Source organism: Haemaphysalis longicornis, unplaced genomic scaffold (assembly GCF_048455015.1).
Source record: "Haemaphysalis longicornis isolate Haplotype H1 unplaced genomic scaffold, Haemaphysalis longicornis Haplotype H1 scaffold_11, whole genome shotgun sequence".
NCBI classification, from domain to species: domain Eukaryota; kingdom Metazoa; phylum Arthropoda; class Arachnida; order Ixodida; family Ixodidae; genus Haemaphysalis; species Haemaphysalis longicornis.
In genome coordinates, this window is record NW_027526214.1 from 50,343,065 (window position 1) to 50,360,086 (window position 17,022).

The window sequence follows — 17,022 nt, forward strand, 5'->3', positions numbered from 1 at the left end:
CAGGTAGCGTTCAGTGTATGTGGAGAAGCATCTCTCGTGACAAGTCGTAGGCGCTGGAATAGACACTTGTTCGAACGTTCTCATGACCATTGAGGAGCACGAACAGTAGTCGGACGTTTCAGTGCTGGAGCATAGCTTGGCGGTTTGAAATAACCTGAATATGCTGTTTACGTTATACCTACAGTAGGCCTCACAGCGACGTCGGTTTTAAATGTTTAGGTTTCACAAAGATAACACTTACAAGCAAGTTATTTTGCTGTCCTCCTAGCCTGGTGGAAGTGACTCAAAGATATGGCGTGCAGAGGATGGAAGAGAAACAGCTATTGGTACACCCTTCGGTAATTGTGATGTCACTTGTGTATAAGCGATGGTTAAGTAGTTTGAAATAATTGTCTCAAAAATAAAAATATCACACCGGTATTGTTATCTAACCATTGCTGTACGTTATCAGTGTATACTTGTAAAAAGTAGTAAATACAATTCCTAGTTTCACATTTTCATTCTTTCGGAACTGGACCGGCAAGGGGGCTGATTATGTCGAGAGGATCAAGGTGGGGTGGTGCTTTTGACTGCAGGTTCCTTTAACAAGCATAAATCTCAGTACTCGCGTAACCGAGTGGGGATTCAGGTAAACGATGAAGACAAAGTGGCGGGGAAGAAGTGCGCAGATGGGCTAACGTCAGAGAGCGTTTTTTGATTGCGATAAGGCCCACTATTCAGGAGGGAAACTTCGAACATGTAGAGAGAGTATGAAGGACAATCATACACTAGCCTCGCGTGCTAAGACAATATATATACGAATAAAGGATCACTTTGACAAAAAAAGATTGAATAATCAAAGTGAAGAACGCAAAGACAGTGACACTTACAGTTAATTCGCGCCTTACACAATAGGCACATAAGTTGCAATCGAGCTTTACCAGTACCGATCGCTGATGGTGTTTTCGAAAATTCATTGTAAAAGCATTCGCCTTTTTTTGAATTCCGCATGTATTTATGTTCGTGTTTATGAAGCCTCCTAGGGCGCTAACACGGTGATAATACTTGGTGCTGCCGAAGACATGGCACCTTTGTTATATACCTCAAGCGTGACTTAGAAGTGTAGCATAGGAATATCTACGTAACCTTCAAAGCCCCACATTTGCCTAAGGAGTCAAAGGCCCCGTCAACACGCATATACGACTTTTTTTCTGCGTTGCATTCTTCCGTCAATTCAACCTTCCCACACGAATCCAGTTAGTCTTGTACATTGTTTGTGATAGCAAGACCAATTATTCTATCAGAAGTGTGGTGTCTTAAACAGGGATGTTTTCGGTATGTTAAAAAGACCTCCTCTTGTACTGAGATGACAAACATGAAACTTTATGCTTCCGAATTTAACAAAACCGCCTTCAATATTTGCTCTGGGAAATAAATTGCCCAAGAACAGTTCGAACTCTACATACAAGTTTATATCACCGACAGGTGACGGAGTTTTTAAAGATCTGGGCATAAAGTTGTAAAAAAGTGACTCCATTACTGTCGATAAACGGTATTGCAAATAGGGTTTGGGAACCTTACTTACAATATATGCAAGCTAAAATTTGACAGCATAAGAAAATTATAAATCACTTCCTCGGAACAGACAAATAGTTAGCATGTCTTGTTTATTTGGTAAGCCTCCGTTCACATTTATAAGCAGTTTTTATGGCATTTATTACGGCTAGTAGTTTAAGGCGTAGAAGAAGAGATTTTGGAATTTGGTGTACAACCGCAACTAAACACTTTGAAAAAGTAAAAACAACAATTATTTCCCCCGGATTATCAGTGCTATAAATATTTATTTACTGAAGCATACTGTCATCCACACAGGGTTTTAGAGGAAGGGTTGGATCGTTAGGTTACACATCAGTATGTAATACTAAACAAAGAATATTACGGTAGGAATGAAATTATAATATTCGGATAACTGTAAGATTTTCAGTTATGAACGAGATCAAACAGTAGTGTCAACAAATGGTTGGCCACTAAAAACCAATACTGTCATTAGACTCAATATTTAGGCATTTGTGGATGCCACATCTAACGCAAGCTGTTATATTCAAAAGTATTGTACACCAAATAGATCAACACGAGCAGAACCTGATAAATTCATAAAAACAGGATCTAGCATATTCTGGGTTGATGACTTCTCTTCAATTTATTATGCAGCAATGTAAATTAAAATAAACGAAATATTTAGCCTTGCAAAGCCCAAATCTCGTTTTTGACCAGTGTTCCAAACTTCGCTGATCATGTAGTGGTCATCATATTTGGGCCAAGATTATTCCATTTGTGTTTATTCTAATTGAAAAAAATGAGTACCTAAAGTTATTTTTGTCGAATGAGTAGATGTTAAGTGCCGTTTATACCTGAAGCATGTTGTTCCTTGACAAATGGGAGGTAGGAAGAAACAAACAAGAAAAGGCTAAATAGTTACAATAAAACTTATGCGTAATTTCTGTAAGTGTTATCTATGTTCACAAGATTGTATATTTAGGCAAGTTTTTTGTAGTTCCGTTAGACAATATGTAGTTTACAAGTTGTGATGGAACCCATCGTTTGTCTTTTTCTTCAGTTTTGTTATTCGCAGTTTTCTGAACGCTGACGGATTTCTATTACTGTATTGTATTACTGATCACACAAGCGAACTGTATTTGAAAGAAGAAGAGCAGCACAGGCTCGGCCGAGCCGCACTGTCACAAGCCCCGTAAAAGCTGCAGATACAAAAAGCTGCAGATACGCTCACCTCAACATTCAAGTTATCCGTGCCTAATTGCTCTATGTATGGAAAAATTTTGAACTGTAAAAATAATTTGACATATAGAAAACAGGGTAGAGCTGGTTGTGCGATAGTTACCACGAGTAATACTGGTTTTTCAAGATTATCTCAAATAAACGTTGTAATCATAGTGACACCAGTTCTTCTGGGCATTTACTGAACCCCTCAGCCTGTTATTTCAGCGAGGCTTTCTTTGCCATGAAGTGCAGACTGGGCTCTAGCGTTTGGGTACCAAAGAAATTATCTTGTAGTGTAACTTGTCTCTTTGTATCTCTTGTGTAAGAAGTAAAGTTTAATAAGTAGCGTTTCTTAGATCGGGTAACTTTGTTAGATCTGTATAGCGCCCCTTTGGAAGATGATAACAATGTAGCCAATTCCCCCATACAACTCCATGTTCTTTTGTTTCCGTTTTTTGTTACCTTCACCCAATCTTGATGTGAACCCGCCTTACCAATTTATGATAATCAGAATTATCAACAGCCTCTTTGGTTCACTGCCGCCCAAGGCTTGCCCTACTTGCCTCCACTCGGTGCTGTCAGAATCAATTCTTTCCCTCTAAAATTGCCTGTTTGGTCTCTCGACCGAATAATGGCATTCCAATTTGTCCAGTCCCGTACCTCGATGTTCATTGTTTTACCCTTGTGGCCCACCGGTTGTTAATTCCTCGTACTACATGGCCAAACAAGCGAACTTCATTTTCCAACTAGAACAATGATGTCTCCTATTCCATATTGCCTTTCAATTTAGGTTGGCCATATTCTGTTTTGAAGCGATACTCCTATCAATATTCGCTCCATGGCACGTTTGGGGACTAATTATCCGCTAACGGGCCAAGTGTAGGCTCCACGCGTCATTACCGGTTAGCTGCATTGATTGGATATCTTTTTTGAGAGTAGAAATAGGTTACTTTTCATTAGTTACGAATTCTGGCCGAATGCAACCCAACAAGTTGCTCTTCGGCGCCGGATTTCTTTCTCGTAGTCGGTGTCAGCACTAACCTGTTGGCAAAGGTTCGTTTATTATTCTGCTGTTTCACCTTTGTGTTGCAAATGCTGAAAGCGACCTATTTACATGTTTGTTTATCATTCCTTTATTTTATTTTCTGTTAAGTTTATCTCCACATCAAAGCTCAATGATTATAGTTCTTAAATCATTTTCGGTTCTTCTGCAGATTCACTGAGCAAGACTATGTCGTCTGCAAACATCAAATGACGATGGCGGTGTTTGGGGTTTGATGGCGCAAGGCCAACTAAGGGCAATGAGCACTGCGAAAAAGTTTTTTGATGAGGACAAGGTGATGGAAAGCGTAAAACATTTATCTGGAAATCTACGCGAAATGACAAAAAATCTTTGACGTTGCCTGGTGAAAATGGCCAGTGTTTCAACATGGGTGTTAAGTAATGTGGTGTAAAAACTTGGCATCGCTGAGAAACTTAGAAGTAGCCTTGTGGTGGACATGGGGTCGTCTCCTAAAAAGTACAAGGGGTGTAGTGGAATGTGTTGTCTGTATAGTTGTGCAACGTGTTTGTGTCGTGTTGTTTCTAGTACCTTACATTGTATGAGTATATGAATTACGGTTAGGCCATCTCCGCACTCGCTTCACGCGAGTCTTGGAGATTCACTGAGCTTGTGCGGGTGTGTTGCGTGTGTGTGGCCTATCCCCACCTGCATAAAGCAACCTCAGTGAATGGGTTTTGGGAGTCAGTAGCGTACCGTCCCAAGTGTTGCCTATCACACGTAGTGTGTCGTCTGTTTGTTCACTCTAGTGTGTTTGAATTTTCTACGTAAGCGGTGTCTTATGTGTAGCTTGAGATAGGTATAGGGTACCGTTATGTCTACAGTGTTCCTGAGTGCAGCAGGAGCGGATCTCTCGTCTGCCTACTCGTTGCCAGAGGTCTCAGCGTGTTCTGGGACCAAGAAGAGGATTCGCTCCTACTTTTCTGCATAGACAGACATCATGGTGTTGAACAGAAGATTAACTATGTTGTTTTTAGTTGCTTGTGCAATGATAGTGCATAAAGAACGTTCGAAAATAGTGTGTACGGTGGATGGTGTTGGGAACTTGATTTTCGCGAATGTATTGTACAATAAGTACAATGGCTAGTGCTTTTGCGGACAAAAATGGTAATGTGTACGCCTATGTTCCCGGCTGATTGAAATTCAAACCATTAGCAGCTGAAGACACTATAGTGGAGGTTTTAAAGCGTCACTGTAAAATTCTGCAGACGTGTTTTTAAACTGTAGAGACAGAACGTGCTAGAGTATTGCAGCTCGTGCTACCAAATTTTTTCAAGATTAAAATAACGATTACAGTACACAAGGCGAACTTGCAAAGGCGGTAAAATGATAAAATGAATGATCTCACTCAACGCGGAAAGGGCAGAGGAACGAATGAGTGATTTAGAAACACCAGAGTTGTGGATGTATCGCTAAAGACAGAATAAAAAGATTGTTATTAAGGTATAAACTTTAATAGACTAAACCAAGTCCATGTAGGTCCGTTGATTCTCAAGGCAACACTTGTTACAATCGACATCCAGATGTTAGGACGGGCTAGTGCAAAAAGCACCCAACGCAAGCTAAAGCCCCAAGTGTAGCATTGGGTCAAGCATTAGAAACGCTGTTTTAGTAACCACAGTGCCATAATCCAAATTGTGCCCAGCCAGAGCAGCATACAAGCACATCTGCAGTTCTTTCACAGTCCCATAGTATTAGTGGGAGATAAACTTAGGGGTATTTATTTTTTTCAGACATTTATGCTTCAGTCATTTGATGTGGGGAATGAATGAGTTTGTGGTCACACACAACACCTCAATATTTGTCTCCTTGTTCACAGGAATGGACACGCCATTAAGACTAATGTCTGGGCCGGCAGGGATCTCAGCTTCCTGGAGAACACAACACAAAATATCTCTCCAGGGTTAAGTCTAAAACCATTCTTGTCGGCCCACCCAGCAAATTTCTTGACGCGCAGCTAGACGTGACATATACAGTTGAAAACTTACAAGAAATTAAAGATATCTGCACGTCGTTTATATACACAGAATACAAAATTGTAGGTGGCAATTCATTCCTTAACAGTTCATCTTGACTATGAAAAAAGTAGAGCTCACCACGCCACCTTGCGGACTGCCATTTTCTTGCAAGTGAAGCTTTGACAGTGCACGACAAACTCTCACTCGAAAGTTTATATTTTACAAGTAACTAACAAGGGTGTTTAACATCTTACCATAAGCATGGAACAACTTGACGTCGCTAAGGATCATGTAACGACAAGCGGTGTTGTAGGCCGTCTCGATGTTTGAAAACTCCATTGAACATTACTGTTTATGAACGAAGGCATCCTTTGTGTACGACTGAAGTGCAAGTTGGTCTTACGTTGATCGCCCCCCCCCCCCTGAAGCGTACCTGGCAGCTGTCGAGAAGACCGTTGCACCCAAGGAAGTCACGAGACTGCGATTGATCATCTTCTCGAAGAGCTGGCACAGGCAGCTCGTCCGAGATATCGGACGGTAACTTGAGGTGGCCTAGGGGTCCTTCCGCTCCTTCAAGGAAGCCACTACTATGAACTCCCTCCAAGAGATTGGAATGTGCTCTGAAAGCAACATTTTATTATATAGATGCCGACATTTTTTTGTCTATGTGTAGGTGTTGTATTATTGTATATTTGATGTTTTCTGGGCATGGAGCTAGCAGTTTACACGTGCTCAGAGCAGCCCTCAGCTCATGCAGTGAAAACTCTGAGTTATAAGTTATTGACCTATTGTTATCTAGTAAATGTTTCTTTTTGGCCAATTGTTTGTGTTTTATGAAAGTGTTTCTGTAGTGTGCTGTACTGGAGCCCAGCTTAAAGTGTTGTGGAATGTGTCAACCAGGTGTTCGAGTGTGCCTCCTGTTGTTCTTACCAGAGGCAGGCTGTGTGTTTGTTGAACCTTGAGTTTATGTATTCGTGCCCATACGTTCCGTGTGTCTGTGTAGGAATATATTGATATTATCAATGAACGCCAACATTTTATTTTGCCTCACGGCGCCTCCGTGTTCCTAACGCCTTCGCCCTTTTAAACAAAAGGAAGTCTTCTGACGTGGGCTACCGACGAAGGATACCCGACGCCTTGTTCTGGGCCTCTCTCGGCCGCCTACAATCTTCATTCCACCACGGCCTCCTCTGGTCGTGCAGGACAACAGAGGCGTGGGGAATGGACTTTTCAGTGGCATAGAAGATGTGCGCCGTGAGTAGTTTGGTTGCGTGGTAAACGTGTGGGTGTCTTAAGGACGTATAGTGTAGTTTCCCTGCCTCTGTAAAAGTAGTGTGTTTCAGTATGCTCTTGCTTCGGTAAACCTGTTCTGGGAAGATGAACTGGTTAGACATTTAAATATAGATGTTACTGAAGTGTAGAATTCGTCCCCGCAATAGGGTCAATGCCCAAACCCGAAATAAAACATGGAAAGGGAACTGCAGATAAACTAGCGGTATCCAAATGTGAATTGATGTTGTACTCTATAATATGGTATCTTAGCTGTCTCTTGTTGAAAAGGCCTGCTTTCTATGATGCTAAGCATTTCTCAATGAGGCGACGTCTGACATCTGTGGGAGCAGACCCCCAAAGAGGGTTATAAGCATTCAGATCGCCCATGAGGATGAATGTTTCGGGTAGCTAATCTAAAATGCCCTCGAAATCGGAGCTCGAGAGCTGGAAGTTAGGAGGAATGTACAAAGAGTCTGGTTTTATCAGCCTATTGAAGATTATCGTTCGAATGGAAAAAGCCTCAAGGATGGTCAGTGGTTTAACATACTTGGTGGCATTTTTTTTTTCGGAAAATGATGGCCACTCCCCCTGAGGATGCACCTCTACCACCTCTGTCCTTCTTAAATACATGTAATTGTTTAAGAAGTTTGTTTGTTAGGAGTTTAAATGCGTTTCTTGGAGGCACATCACACTTGACTGTTCGGAGTACAATATTTCGTAGACATCACTGTGATGAGCTGCGGGCAGCGATTTCAAAGAGGCCACTCTACTGAATACTATGGGTGTGACCAACGAGGAAATAGAAGAGGAGGGAAACAGAAGCTGTTAAGCCTCGAAGGAGGCAAGACAGCCGCCCTCGCGGTGTACGCCCGAGGACTGTCACCGGCTCTGCAGTTCAGGCAGCCACAAGGGCTCTCAACGATACGACTGCCGACAACGAGACAAGAAACTGTTGCACCCATTGGCGTAATCGCGGTTACAATGCGTAAAGATCGGGCAGCGAGGCGTCGCTGTGGAATACACCTCTGCTATTGACGCCCGCCGCTAGCCTTCGGCCACAATCACTTTCCTGGCCAGCGAGGTAGCAGTTCAACGACTGCGGCGACCTGCTCCGTCGCGAGACACTACTTCTTCTTTTGACAGCAGAAGTGTGCGTCGCTTCTACACCATCGTGTCCCCGAGAGGATTGGCAGTGAGCATGACTGTTCCTTTACAACTTTGTGCACAATATACTGTACGTGAGTGTTTCCATGTCTACTCTGTAATAGTAATTTATTGCAATCCATTTCTCGTAGATCGGATAGGTAATATATACGTTGTGTCGCATATCGTAGAACGTAGTTGGGGTTTATGACTCTACGCAGTCCATTCCAACATTCACTACAATCGTGAACATTTTTAAGGATGCCTCAGCAGTTCCACTGGGTGATGTTTTGTCTTTCCATTATTTCAGTTTTGAACGACTGGAATATCTGCGTGTTTATGTGTCGACTTTCGGGGATTGAACTCTTGAAAAAGGTTTTTTCATCCTCTTACTTAACAGGACTTCTTAGCCCGTTTCTTTCGCTGTGATGCAGGCGGGAAGGGCTCGGCGTCCATGTCGTCATCTGAAGGCAAGTGGTTGCCGTGCGGACAGGGCCCCCTGCTCATGGTACCCTTTCGGGTGTTCTTTGCCTGCGCTGCCAGTTCCGAGGGCGTAGGGACCACTTTAGATGGCAGAGGCAGTTAGCGCGGTTGGGGGTCGCTGCTGCTGCCTCTGTCTCCATCTCCTGCGGGCCCTCGCGTGTGGCCTGGGTGGGTGCCCATAAAAACCGGGGATTCAGCGGCATCCCCAACCTACCTAGTTGCCACCGCAACCGCTGCTGGCTCAGCGAATGGTGGAGAGGGGCGTTGGGTTGCCTGAGGCAAACCCAATGGTGTTGGGAGGGGGGGGGGGTAGGGACCAATTCCGACTCACGATACTGGATCTGTTTTGAAACCAGATGCCACTCCACCCCCCGGCGAGCGGCGTCGGTGTATCTCCCCAGAAGGTACGGTACGGTACGACAACTTTATTGATAGTGCCTGCAGACGGCTTGTCGCCCTGGTCTTGTAGGGTACTTCGCCGCGACGCGGCCTTGACGTCGTCTCGGTTGGTGTCGCCTCTACTTTGCCCGCGGCCCCGCTACTTCCTCGGGTCGACCACGCCTGCCCCTGGTCTGGAGCGGCAGTCTTCTTTCGGGTTCGCTGGGTCGCTGCCTTTCGAGTGCGGCCGAGACCTGCTGGACGGCCTGGATCTGGGTCTCCTTGTCGTAGCTCCTCGTCGCTGCTTCTAGCAGCGGCGGGATCGTCTTCCTCGTTGCCGCTTCGTGTGGATTTTTGCTGCAGTCCCATAGGACGTGAGCCGCTGTGGCTCTCTCCTTCTGGCATGTGCGGCATAGGTCACTCGTGTACACGTCCGGGCACACGTGCTTCATTAGGGCTGGGGGGGGTAGCGTCCCCGTCTGGAGTTGCCGATATAGTACCGCTTCCTCCCTGGTCAGGCCCGGGTGGGGCGGTGGCATCGTTCTCCTCTTGTGTCTGTACCACTTCGTTATCTCGTTGTATGTGGTCATGTTGTCTTTGGTCTCCCACCACCACGTTGGATCGACTGCGGCAGTTGCCGCAGCGCGGTTAGTGAGGCCTCGCGCCACGGCGTTCGCCGTCTCGTTGTGGTTTGCGTACCCTCTTTCCGATAAGTCTTCGCCCATGTGTGCAGGGAACCATTTGATCGCCACGCGGCGGCTCTCGATTTTTGTCGCTCTCAGTATTCGCGCGGCTTCGCTGCTCACTCTTCCCCTGGCGTAGTTGCGTACTGCCGTTCTGGAGTCACTGAGTATGGTCGTGCACTCGGTGTCGGCGATGGCCAGGGCGATGGCCACCTCCTCTGCCCGATGCGCCTTCCGTGTGCGCACGCTTGCTGCTGCCTTAGTTGTCCCTGTCGTGGTTTGGACTACGACTGCTGCGTAGGCTTTCTCGTCTCCCGGGTATTCGGCCGCGTCCCCGTATACGGCTCCCTCGTCCCTGGCGTGGAGGTCGATGAGTGCCCTGGCTCTCGCCTCTCGCCTTTCCCTGTTGTATTCTGGATTCATGTTTCTCGGTATTGGGTGTACTCGTAGCCTTCTGCTGATGTCTTCTGGGATTGTCTCTTCTGTTCTATTTTGTTCCCTCAGGCTTATGCCCAGGTTCCTTAGTACTTGTCTTCCTGTTCTTGTTTCTGTAAGGCGCGCGAGCTGCGCCGTTCTTTGCGCCTCTGCTATTTCTTCCAGCGTGTTGTGCACGCCGAGGGCCAGGAGTTTCTCAGTGCTCGTGCCGTCGATGAGCCCGAGTGCCGCCTTGTACGCCTTGCGTATCAGCACATTGATTTTGTTCCGCTCGCATTGCCTCCAGTTGTGGAATGCTGCCACGTACGTTACGTGGCTTATTGCGAAGGACTGTACGAGTCTCATGAGGCTCTCCTCCTTCATTCCTTTTTTCTTGTTTGATACTCTCTTTATGAGTCGTATGGCCGCGTACACTTTGGCCGTCACTCGTTTGACCGTCTCGCCGTTCACCCACTTCCGTTCGATTAGCATGCCGAGTACCCGAATCTTCTCGACCTCAGGGATCGTGAGGCCGCTTCTCGTCTTGATCCTGATCTTGTCTCTTTCTCTCTCGGATTTGTCTCCCTTTGTCCTTCCGGTTGACCTCTTTGGTGGAATCACCAGTAGCTCGGACTTGTGTGGGGAGCAGATGAGGCCGGACCCGTCTAGTTGCTCTTCGATGGCCTCGACTGCTTCTTGCAGCGTGCTCTCGATGTACCCGTCACTCCCCCCCGGTACCCACAGCGTCACGTCGTCGGCGTATATGGTGTGTCGAACCACCGCGACTCGCGAGAGTCTCTCGGCCACCCCGATCATTACCAGATTGAAGAGTAATGGTGAGATGACCGAGCCTTGGGGGGTTCCGACGCTGCCCAGCAGCTTCTCGGGTAGCCGCAGGTCACCGGCGTTGATCTCAGTGGTTCTGTTCGTCAGGAAATCTTTGATGTACGCATACGTCCTGCGGCCCATGTTTAGCTTCGCCACTTGCGCCAGGATCGCGGAGTGCCTCACTTGGTCGAAGGCGCTCTGGAGGTCCAGGCCCAGTATGGCCTTGTTGTCTCTCGTTCCCGTTGTGTCGTCGAGAATATCGTGCTTTAATTGAATCATGGCGTCTTGGGTGCCGAGCTTATTCCTGAACGCAATGATGGTGTTGGGGTAGAGCCCTCCGTCTTCTAGGTACCTCTGCCATCTGTTCAGAAGGACGTGTTCTAGCACCTTGCCTACGCAGGACGTCAACGAGATTGGTCCGAGGTTCTCGATGCCGGGAGGTTTGCCTGGCTTTGGGATTAAGATGGTTTTGGCCATCTTCCATTGTCGGGGCAGCGACCCTGCGCGCCAGCACTTGTTGAAGTAGGCCGTGAGGTTCTCGATGGCCGTTTCGTTTAGATTTTTGAGTGCTCTATTTGTGACGCGGTCGGGTCCCGCCGCCGACTTTGTGTTCAAATCTTGTAGGGTGGCCCTGACCTCCCACACCTCAATGTCCCGGTCCAGCCACTCGTTCTGTTCCCCCTGGTATTCCGGGTGCGCCTCGGTGGGTGCGGTCGGTAGGTACTTGTTGTTGATTCTCCTCTTCGTCTCGTCTTCCCCGTGCTCTTTTCTGGCTTTGTGGATGATTCGGGCCAGGTTGTCGTGCTGGTGGGATTTGGTTGCGCAATCGTCTAAGAGGCTTTTCAGCATGCTCCACGTCTTGCCGCAGTGCATCTGGCTGTCCGCCTCGTTGCACACTTCGTTCCATTGTTGGGTGCACAGCACCCTGCTGTGGGCTTCTATCTCCCTGTTTAGTTCGGCCACCTTCTTGCGCAGTTTCCTGTTGGTTCGCTGCGTCTTCCACCTTGCCTGTATCGATTGTTTGGCTTCGATGAGGTGGGCCAGTCGGCTGTCGATTCTACCGACGTTGTCTTCTGTCTCGATGGTTCTGGTGGCTTCCTTTTCCTTCTCCATGATTTCGTTTGTCCACTCCTCTATGTCCGTGATGTCCGTCTGCTCGGTGGGTAGCAGCTTTCGGAAGGCGTCCCAATCCGTGTGTCGGTGCTTTCGGTGGCCTCTGTATGTCCCTCCGTTGCACCCGATCGGGATCATGACTTCCACGATGTAATGGTCGCTGCCCAGGTTGTTTCCCGTGTTGCGCCACTCGAAGTCCGCCCTGTCATTTTTGCCCTTTCTGACGAAAGTGAGGTCCGGCGTTGTGTCTCTGGTGACCGAGTTGCCGGTTCTTGTGGGCTGGGTCGGGTCCGTGATTAGATTTATTCCCAGGTCCGTGGAATCTTGCATCAAGTCTCTGCCCTTTGCTAATGTCCTTTGGTACCCCCACGCTTGATTCTGTGCGTTGAAGTCTCCACATATTATCAATCTGTTGTCCGGTCCCGCGATCTTGCTCGCCTTGTACAGTAGAGCTTTGAATTTCTGCTTCCCGTGCGACGGACTACTGTATACGTTTGCTATGTACGTGCTTTCCTTCTTCTTCTTTCCCGTTACCACTTCCACCATTGTGTGCTCTATCATGCTATTGTTGAGAAGCTCGTGCTCGACAAACGTGATGCCCTTCTTCACCATGGTGCAGACTCCCCTGCCACCCCTCCTGGCCGTTCCCCGGTCTTTGGGTCGACTGGCAACGGATCGGTAGCCCGGAAGTCGGACGTTTTCGGCACGGGTTTCCTGCAGCATGATGATGTCCGGCCTTCTCGTTACTTGTCTCAGGTGTTGTTGCAGTGTCGCTTCCTTTGGGTCGTATCCGTTGCAGTTCCAGTGCCAGGCCAGGAGGCCTCTCACTGCTGTTGCTGGTGCTGCGGTTGTTGTCCTGTCCATGCTTGCTGGAGGTTCGCTATTTGTACTGTTAGTCCTTGTACTGTCGTCAGTAGTTGTTGGCACATTTGCTCTAGTGTCGCTAGTCGATCATTAAATGCCTGGAAGGAGGCACGGCTGTATTCTTCAAATCGGTTGAATCTGTCTTCCAAGTTGTCGATTCTGTCGCTGAGCTTGCGCTCCTTGAGATTTTCGAATGCTCTTCTCTTTGGTGCCGGTCCAACCGCTGCTGTCGCTCTCGGGTCCATTTCCATTTCTGTTTCCTCCTTCGTTGTTGTTGCTGCTGTTGGTTCCTGTTGCTGTGGTTGCTGTTGCTGCGTTTGCTGTTGCTGTTGCTGTAATTGGGCTTCCATCTTTCTCCGGTTCTCTTCTATGTCCCTGTTGATCTTGTTGATCTTTGCCTCGAGCTCCGCGTATCTCTTGCTCCACGCGTCGTTTTCTTCTTTGAGGGCTCGCAACATTTCACTCTCTCCTTGGTTTCTCGTGCAGCTATCCGGGCGGCGACTTTGCTGCTGCGACCTTTTGGGTGCCTCCGTTTTTGCCGCCCAGCTGACTCGGTCCTGGGATTGGTATTGGCGCTGGCGACTCGCACTGCGGTCTCGTTTTCGGTCCGCACTTTTATTCGCTATCGGCCGCGATTCTCGGCTGCCCGCTGCGCTGCTTTCTCTTGATGTCATCAACGGCGGGAACTCGCTCGGGGCCAGCTGCTGTCTCTCCTGTTGTTCCGCCATCTTGCGTTCCCATTGTCTCCTCGTCACTACGTAGGGGGTCTTGTACTTGTTTTTACACTCCCTGCCACCCGTTGGGTGCTTCTCTCCGCACAGCTTGCAGTTCGGGTTGCATTCGCTTTTGTGATTTTCCGTCGGGTTGACCGTTCCGCAGTTGAAGCACACCTTCGCATCCGGGTTGGGGCAGACGTCCCTTCTATGGCCTGCCTTGCCGCACTGCTCGCAGACATCGAAGTGCTTGCGGTATAGGCTGCATCTCGTGAGTACCGGGCCGTAGCGTACGTAGTTTGGGACCTTTTGGCCTTCAAAGACCACAATGACCGTCGTCGAGTTGCCGATTCTCTGCGCTCCTCTCGCCAGCGGGTTTCTTGGGTTGACGGTGCTTCGGTCGATTTCTGCGGGGGTGTCTTCGACGGGAATGCCGCGTATGACTCCCTTAACCGTGCCGTCTGGCGTGGTTTGTTAAGCGCCTACTTCGTGCGCCTTGTCTCCGATTCGTATGGCTTGGATCTTGGCGTAGGACAGAGCTCTCCCCTCGTCGGGGGTACTCACCCACCCACCACCCAGAGGAAAACAGGCGAACCTCTTCCACGCCTCTCGGAATGTGGTGTTCTCCGTGATCTTAACACTTTTTATCGGCTTTCCTACTTAAACTTTTCACATTTCCGAGAACGCTGCACTAGGGTCCCTCGCAGTTGGCACCGGTGTAGGTTTTTGATTCGCAGTTTTCTAAAGGATGGTCATGCGGGCAATGAATAGCGCAGGGAAGAAGGCCACGGCAAGAGTTTGTGCCATGCCCCAACTGCTGCACTTGAAACAGCGCCGTGGGTTTAAGATGTACCGGTGGACAGAACAATGTATATAACTGGCATTTATGGATTCTGGAAGGGTGGGTGGATTCAAAGTCAGGATAATGTGTTTATTTGCAATCTTTTTGTCATCGCGGTGTATGAATATGAGCTTTACGGCCATGATTCCCTGATCCCTTAAGCCTTCCTAATGGTCTGCGTTCGTTTCCTAAATCATATCTGACTCGGAGATCCAACCATCAGAGCTGTTGAGAAAGCACTGTGGGTGAGTAAGATCTACAGATCTGCAATGAGCATTTGTTTTAGGACGATTGTTGATTGATAGTGAGTTTTTACTTCCACTAGCGCTTAACCAGTTCTGAGCTTTTCGGCATAGTGTGTTTTGCCGATGAGACCTTAAAGAAATTTGAAACGAGGAATACCGATTGAGGAGTAACCAGATTTCAATTTGCCTCATATTCAAGGATCAGGTTAACGAGGGTAGTTATCTGGCATTGGGAGCGAGATCGAAGGCAAACAAGAAAAAGAAGCTTCGATGCGGCCCCTTTACATAGATTGATCACGCTCGGGGGGGTTTTGAAATTTCATATAGCATAGTATAAAAACAGGGGGGGGGGTGCTTTCTTCCCTCGGGTTACGCTCATACCGAGAGAGGTCCCGGAGATCCCTGTTTGTTTAACAGACAGGGCGCCCATCTGCCGGAACTTGTCCACGACTCTGACGGCCACCGTTCGTGGTTTCTCACCATTAACCTATGAACATATATATTGCCACGGTGGATTACAGCTGATGTTTGCGGGCTCGTTGTCCGCGGTGTTGCCAATACCATCACCATGATTAGTCAAGGTTCCACCTTGTGGGAAAAACTCAAATCACTCAGGTACTTCCCGTTGAATTTTTGTTGGTCACGCCTCACAAATAAACTACTTGGAAATATTTTGAACAATTATAATGAGATAGATTCTCCTTGTCGAATTTCATTTTGGATCAGGAATCTACCACTTTGTCGGAGGTAATATTACCATGCATTCCTCAGGTATGTCGTGTAGGAGTTTAGCTAGGTCTTCTGTATTACTTGGATCTTTAAAGCTTCCAAAACTACCCCCGTGTTACTGAATCAAACGCGTTTTATAGTATATAAGTGCAATTTAAAGCTGCTTACAAAACTCTTCGCATGTATCCATAACTTTGTTCTTTAAATGGCGGTTATCCATTTTTGAGTGCCTTTTTCTATCCCAGCCTGTTCCCCAAGTTATTGGAATTTTAGGCTGTGGTTTATTCGGGTAAGTATCATCTTCGTAAACAGCTACAATTTTAACGCAGCTGGGTAACCAACTACACCTTTAGGTATGCGGGGCTATTTTTCTTAAGATCTTTGTATCTCGATTCTTGTGAATTAAAAGCATGGCAGTGTTTTTTTTCAGGCTTCGGGTATATTAAAGTTCTTAAACACTGTGAAAATGTTTAGTATGCTTTTTTAGGGTTATATGTCCATCCTCATCTAGAATGAAAATGCTTACACCGTTGTGGCTTGCAGCTTCCTCCTTTTTTATGTCATTGGATGCACTTTCTCATTGCCATATATTCACTGGCGGAACATCTGAAGCTGAGCTTTGAGGTCACTAGTTTTCCATGACCCAACAGTACCGGCATATAGCCTTGTGTAGGCTCTTTCTGGTATTTTTACTGTAATGATCCTATTGTTTGTTCTGTTACCCACTTCATTGCGGAGCGCATAACAATAGGAAACTTCGTCCTTGTTGCCTTCAAGCCTTCTATATTTTCAAACATTTTCTCGATGGCTATGAAGTTGTGCTCACGAAGGTCCCCTGTTGTACTGCTTTTTTGACGCTTTAGAGCAGCATCAACTCAGTTGTTCCTACGTACCGTAGCACCGCCCGCCTGGGGAGTTAGGGCCCAGATAAGATTGTCCAACCATAATGGGTTTGCACCGCGGCACCCAGGATCTTTTTTGGTGTTGGAATGCTGTTGGTGTCATCAAATAAACAGCACATGGCTAAAACTCTTCGCGTATCGAATGGCGAGTGACCGAAATCACGCAAAATAAAGTTGGGGCATTACTAAGGAAGTAAAAACCGCATTGCGCCTTAAAACGCGTATTCTTGATGATGTGGTCCTTTAATGCTATGTTAAATCATAAAGCGGCTATGACGATAAGAAATGGTAGGAGCACGATTTCGCACAAGATGACAATATAGCGGACAGTAGTACATCAATATGAGAGGCCCCGTGTGCCTAAAAAACATGGTTACCACGATTTTATTTGCAATTATATTGCACGTGCACAGAGTTCTACCAAGTTTGAAAAGCGCACCCGTGCTACGTTTTACATGTGGATAGCTAGTACATTTTGCGCATGCCTGCATATGTGGAATCGGATGACCTAGAAAAAAAATCATGCTCCCAAAAAATCCTTTTTTTCGTCTGTAGAAGTATATCGAACAAGAAATAGTATTGTTGAGTTTGCCGTCAGAATTTTTATACTCTGGTATCTCTAAACCGATTCCTAAAGCG

The 17,022-nt window shown here is 47.1% G+C and overlaps 1 protein-coding gene across 1 annotated transcript; it reads right to left on the minus strand.

Moving 5' to 3' along the window:
- Window positions 1–7,926: 7,926 nt before the first annotated feature.
- On the minus strand, window positions 7,927–12,953 carry LOC144160638 (uncharacterized). The gene is made up of 4 exons (XM_077691867.1): window positions 11,016–12,953; window positions 10,349–10,946; window positions 9,858–10,147; window positions 7,927–7,935 (listed from the first exon to the last, which is right to left on the minus strand). The coding sequence occupies exons 1-4, from the start codon at window positions 12,951–12,953 to the stop codon at window positions 7,927–7,929; spliced, it is 2,835 nt and encodes a 944-aa protein (XP_077547993.1).
- Window positions 12,954–17,022: the final 4,069 nt, after the last annotated feature.

Bases quoted from the DNA above. Each gene is read 5' to 3' on its own strand.
- LOC144160638 (XM_077691867.1), bottom strand. From the start codon at position 12,953: ATGGACAGGACAACAACCGCAGCACCAGCAACAGCAGTGAGAGGCCTC. The intron at 10,947-11,015 runs GTCGGAACCCCC...GGGGTGGCCGAG, and splicing joins CCGAGAAGCTGCTGGGCAGC to AGACTCTCGCGAGTCGCGGT. The intron at 10,148-10,348 runs GCGTGCACAACA...ACATGAATCCAG, and splicing joins TGAGAAACTCCTGGCCCTCG to AATACAACAGGGAAAGGCGA.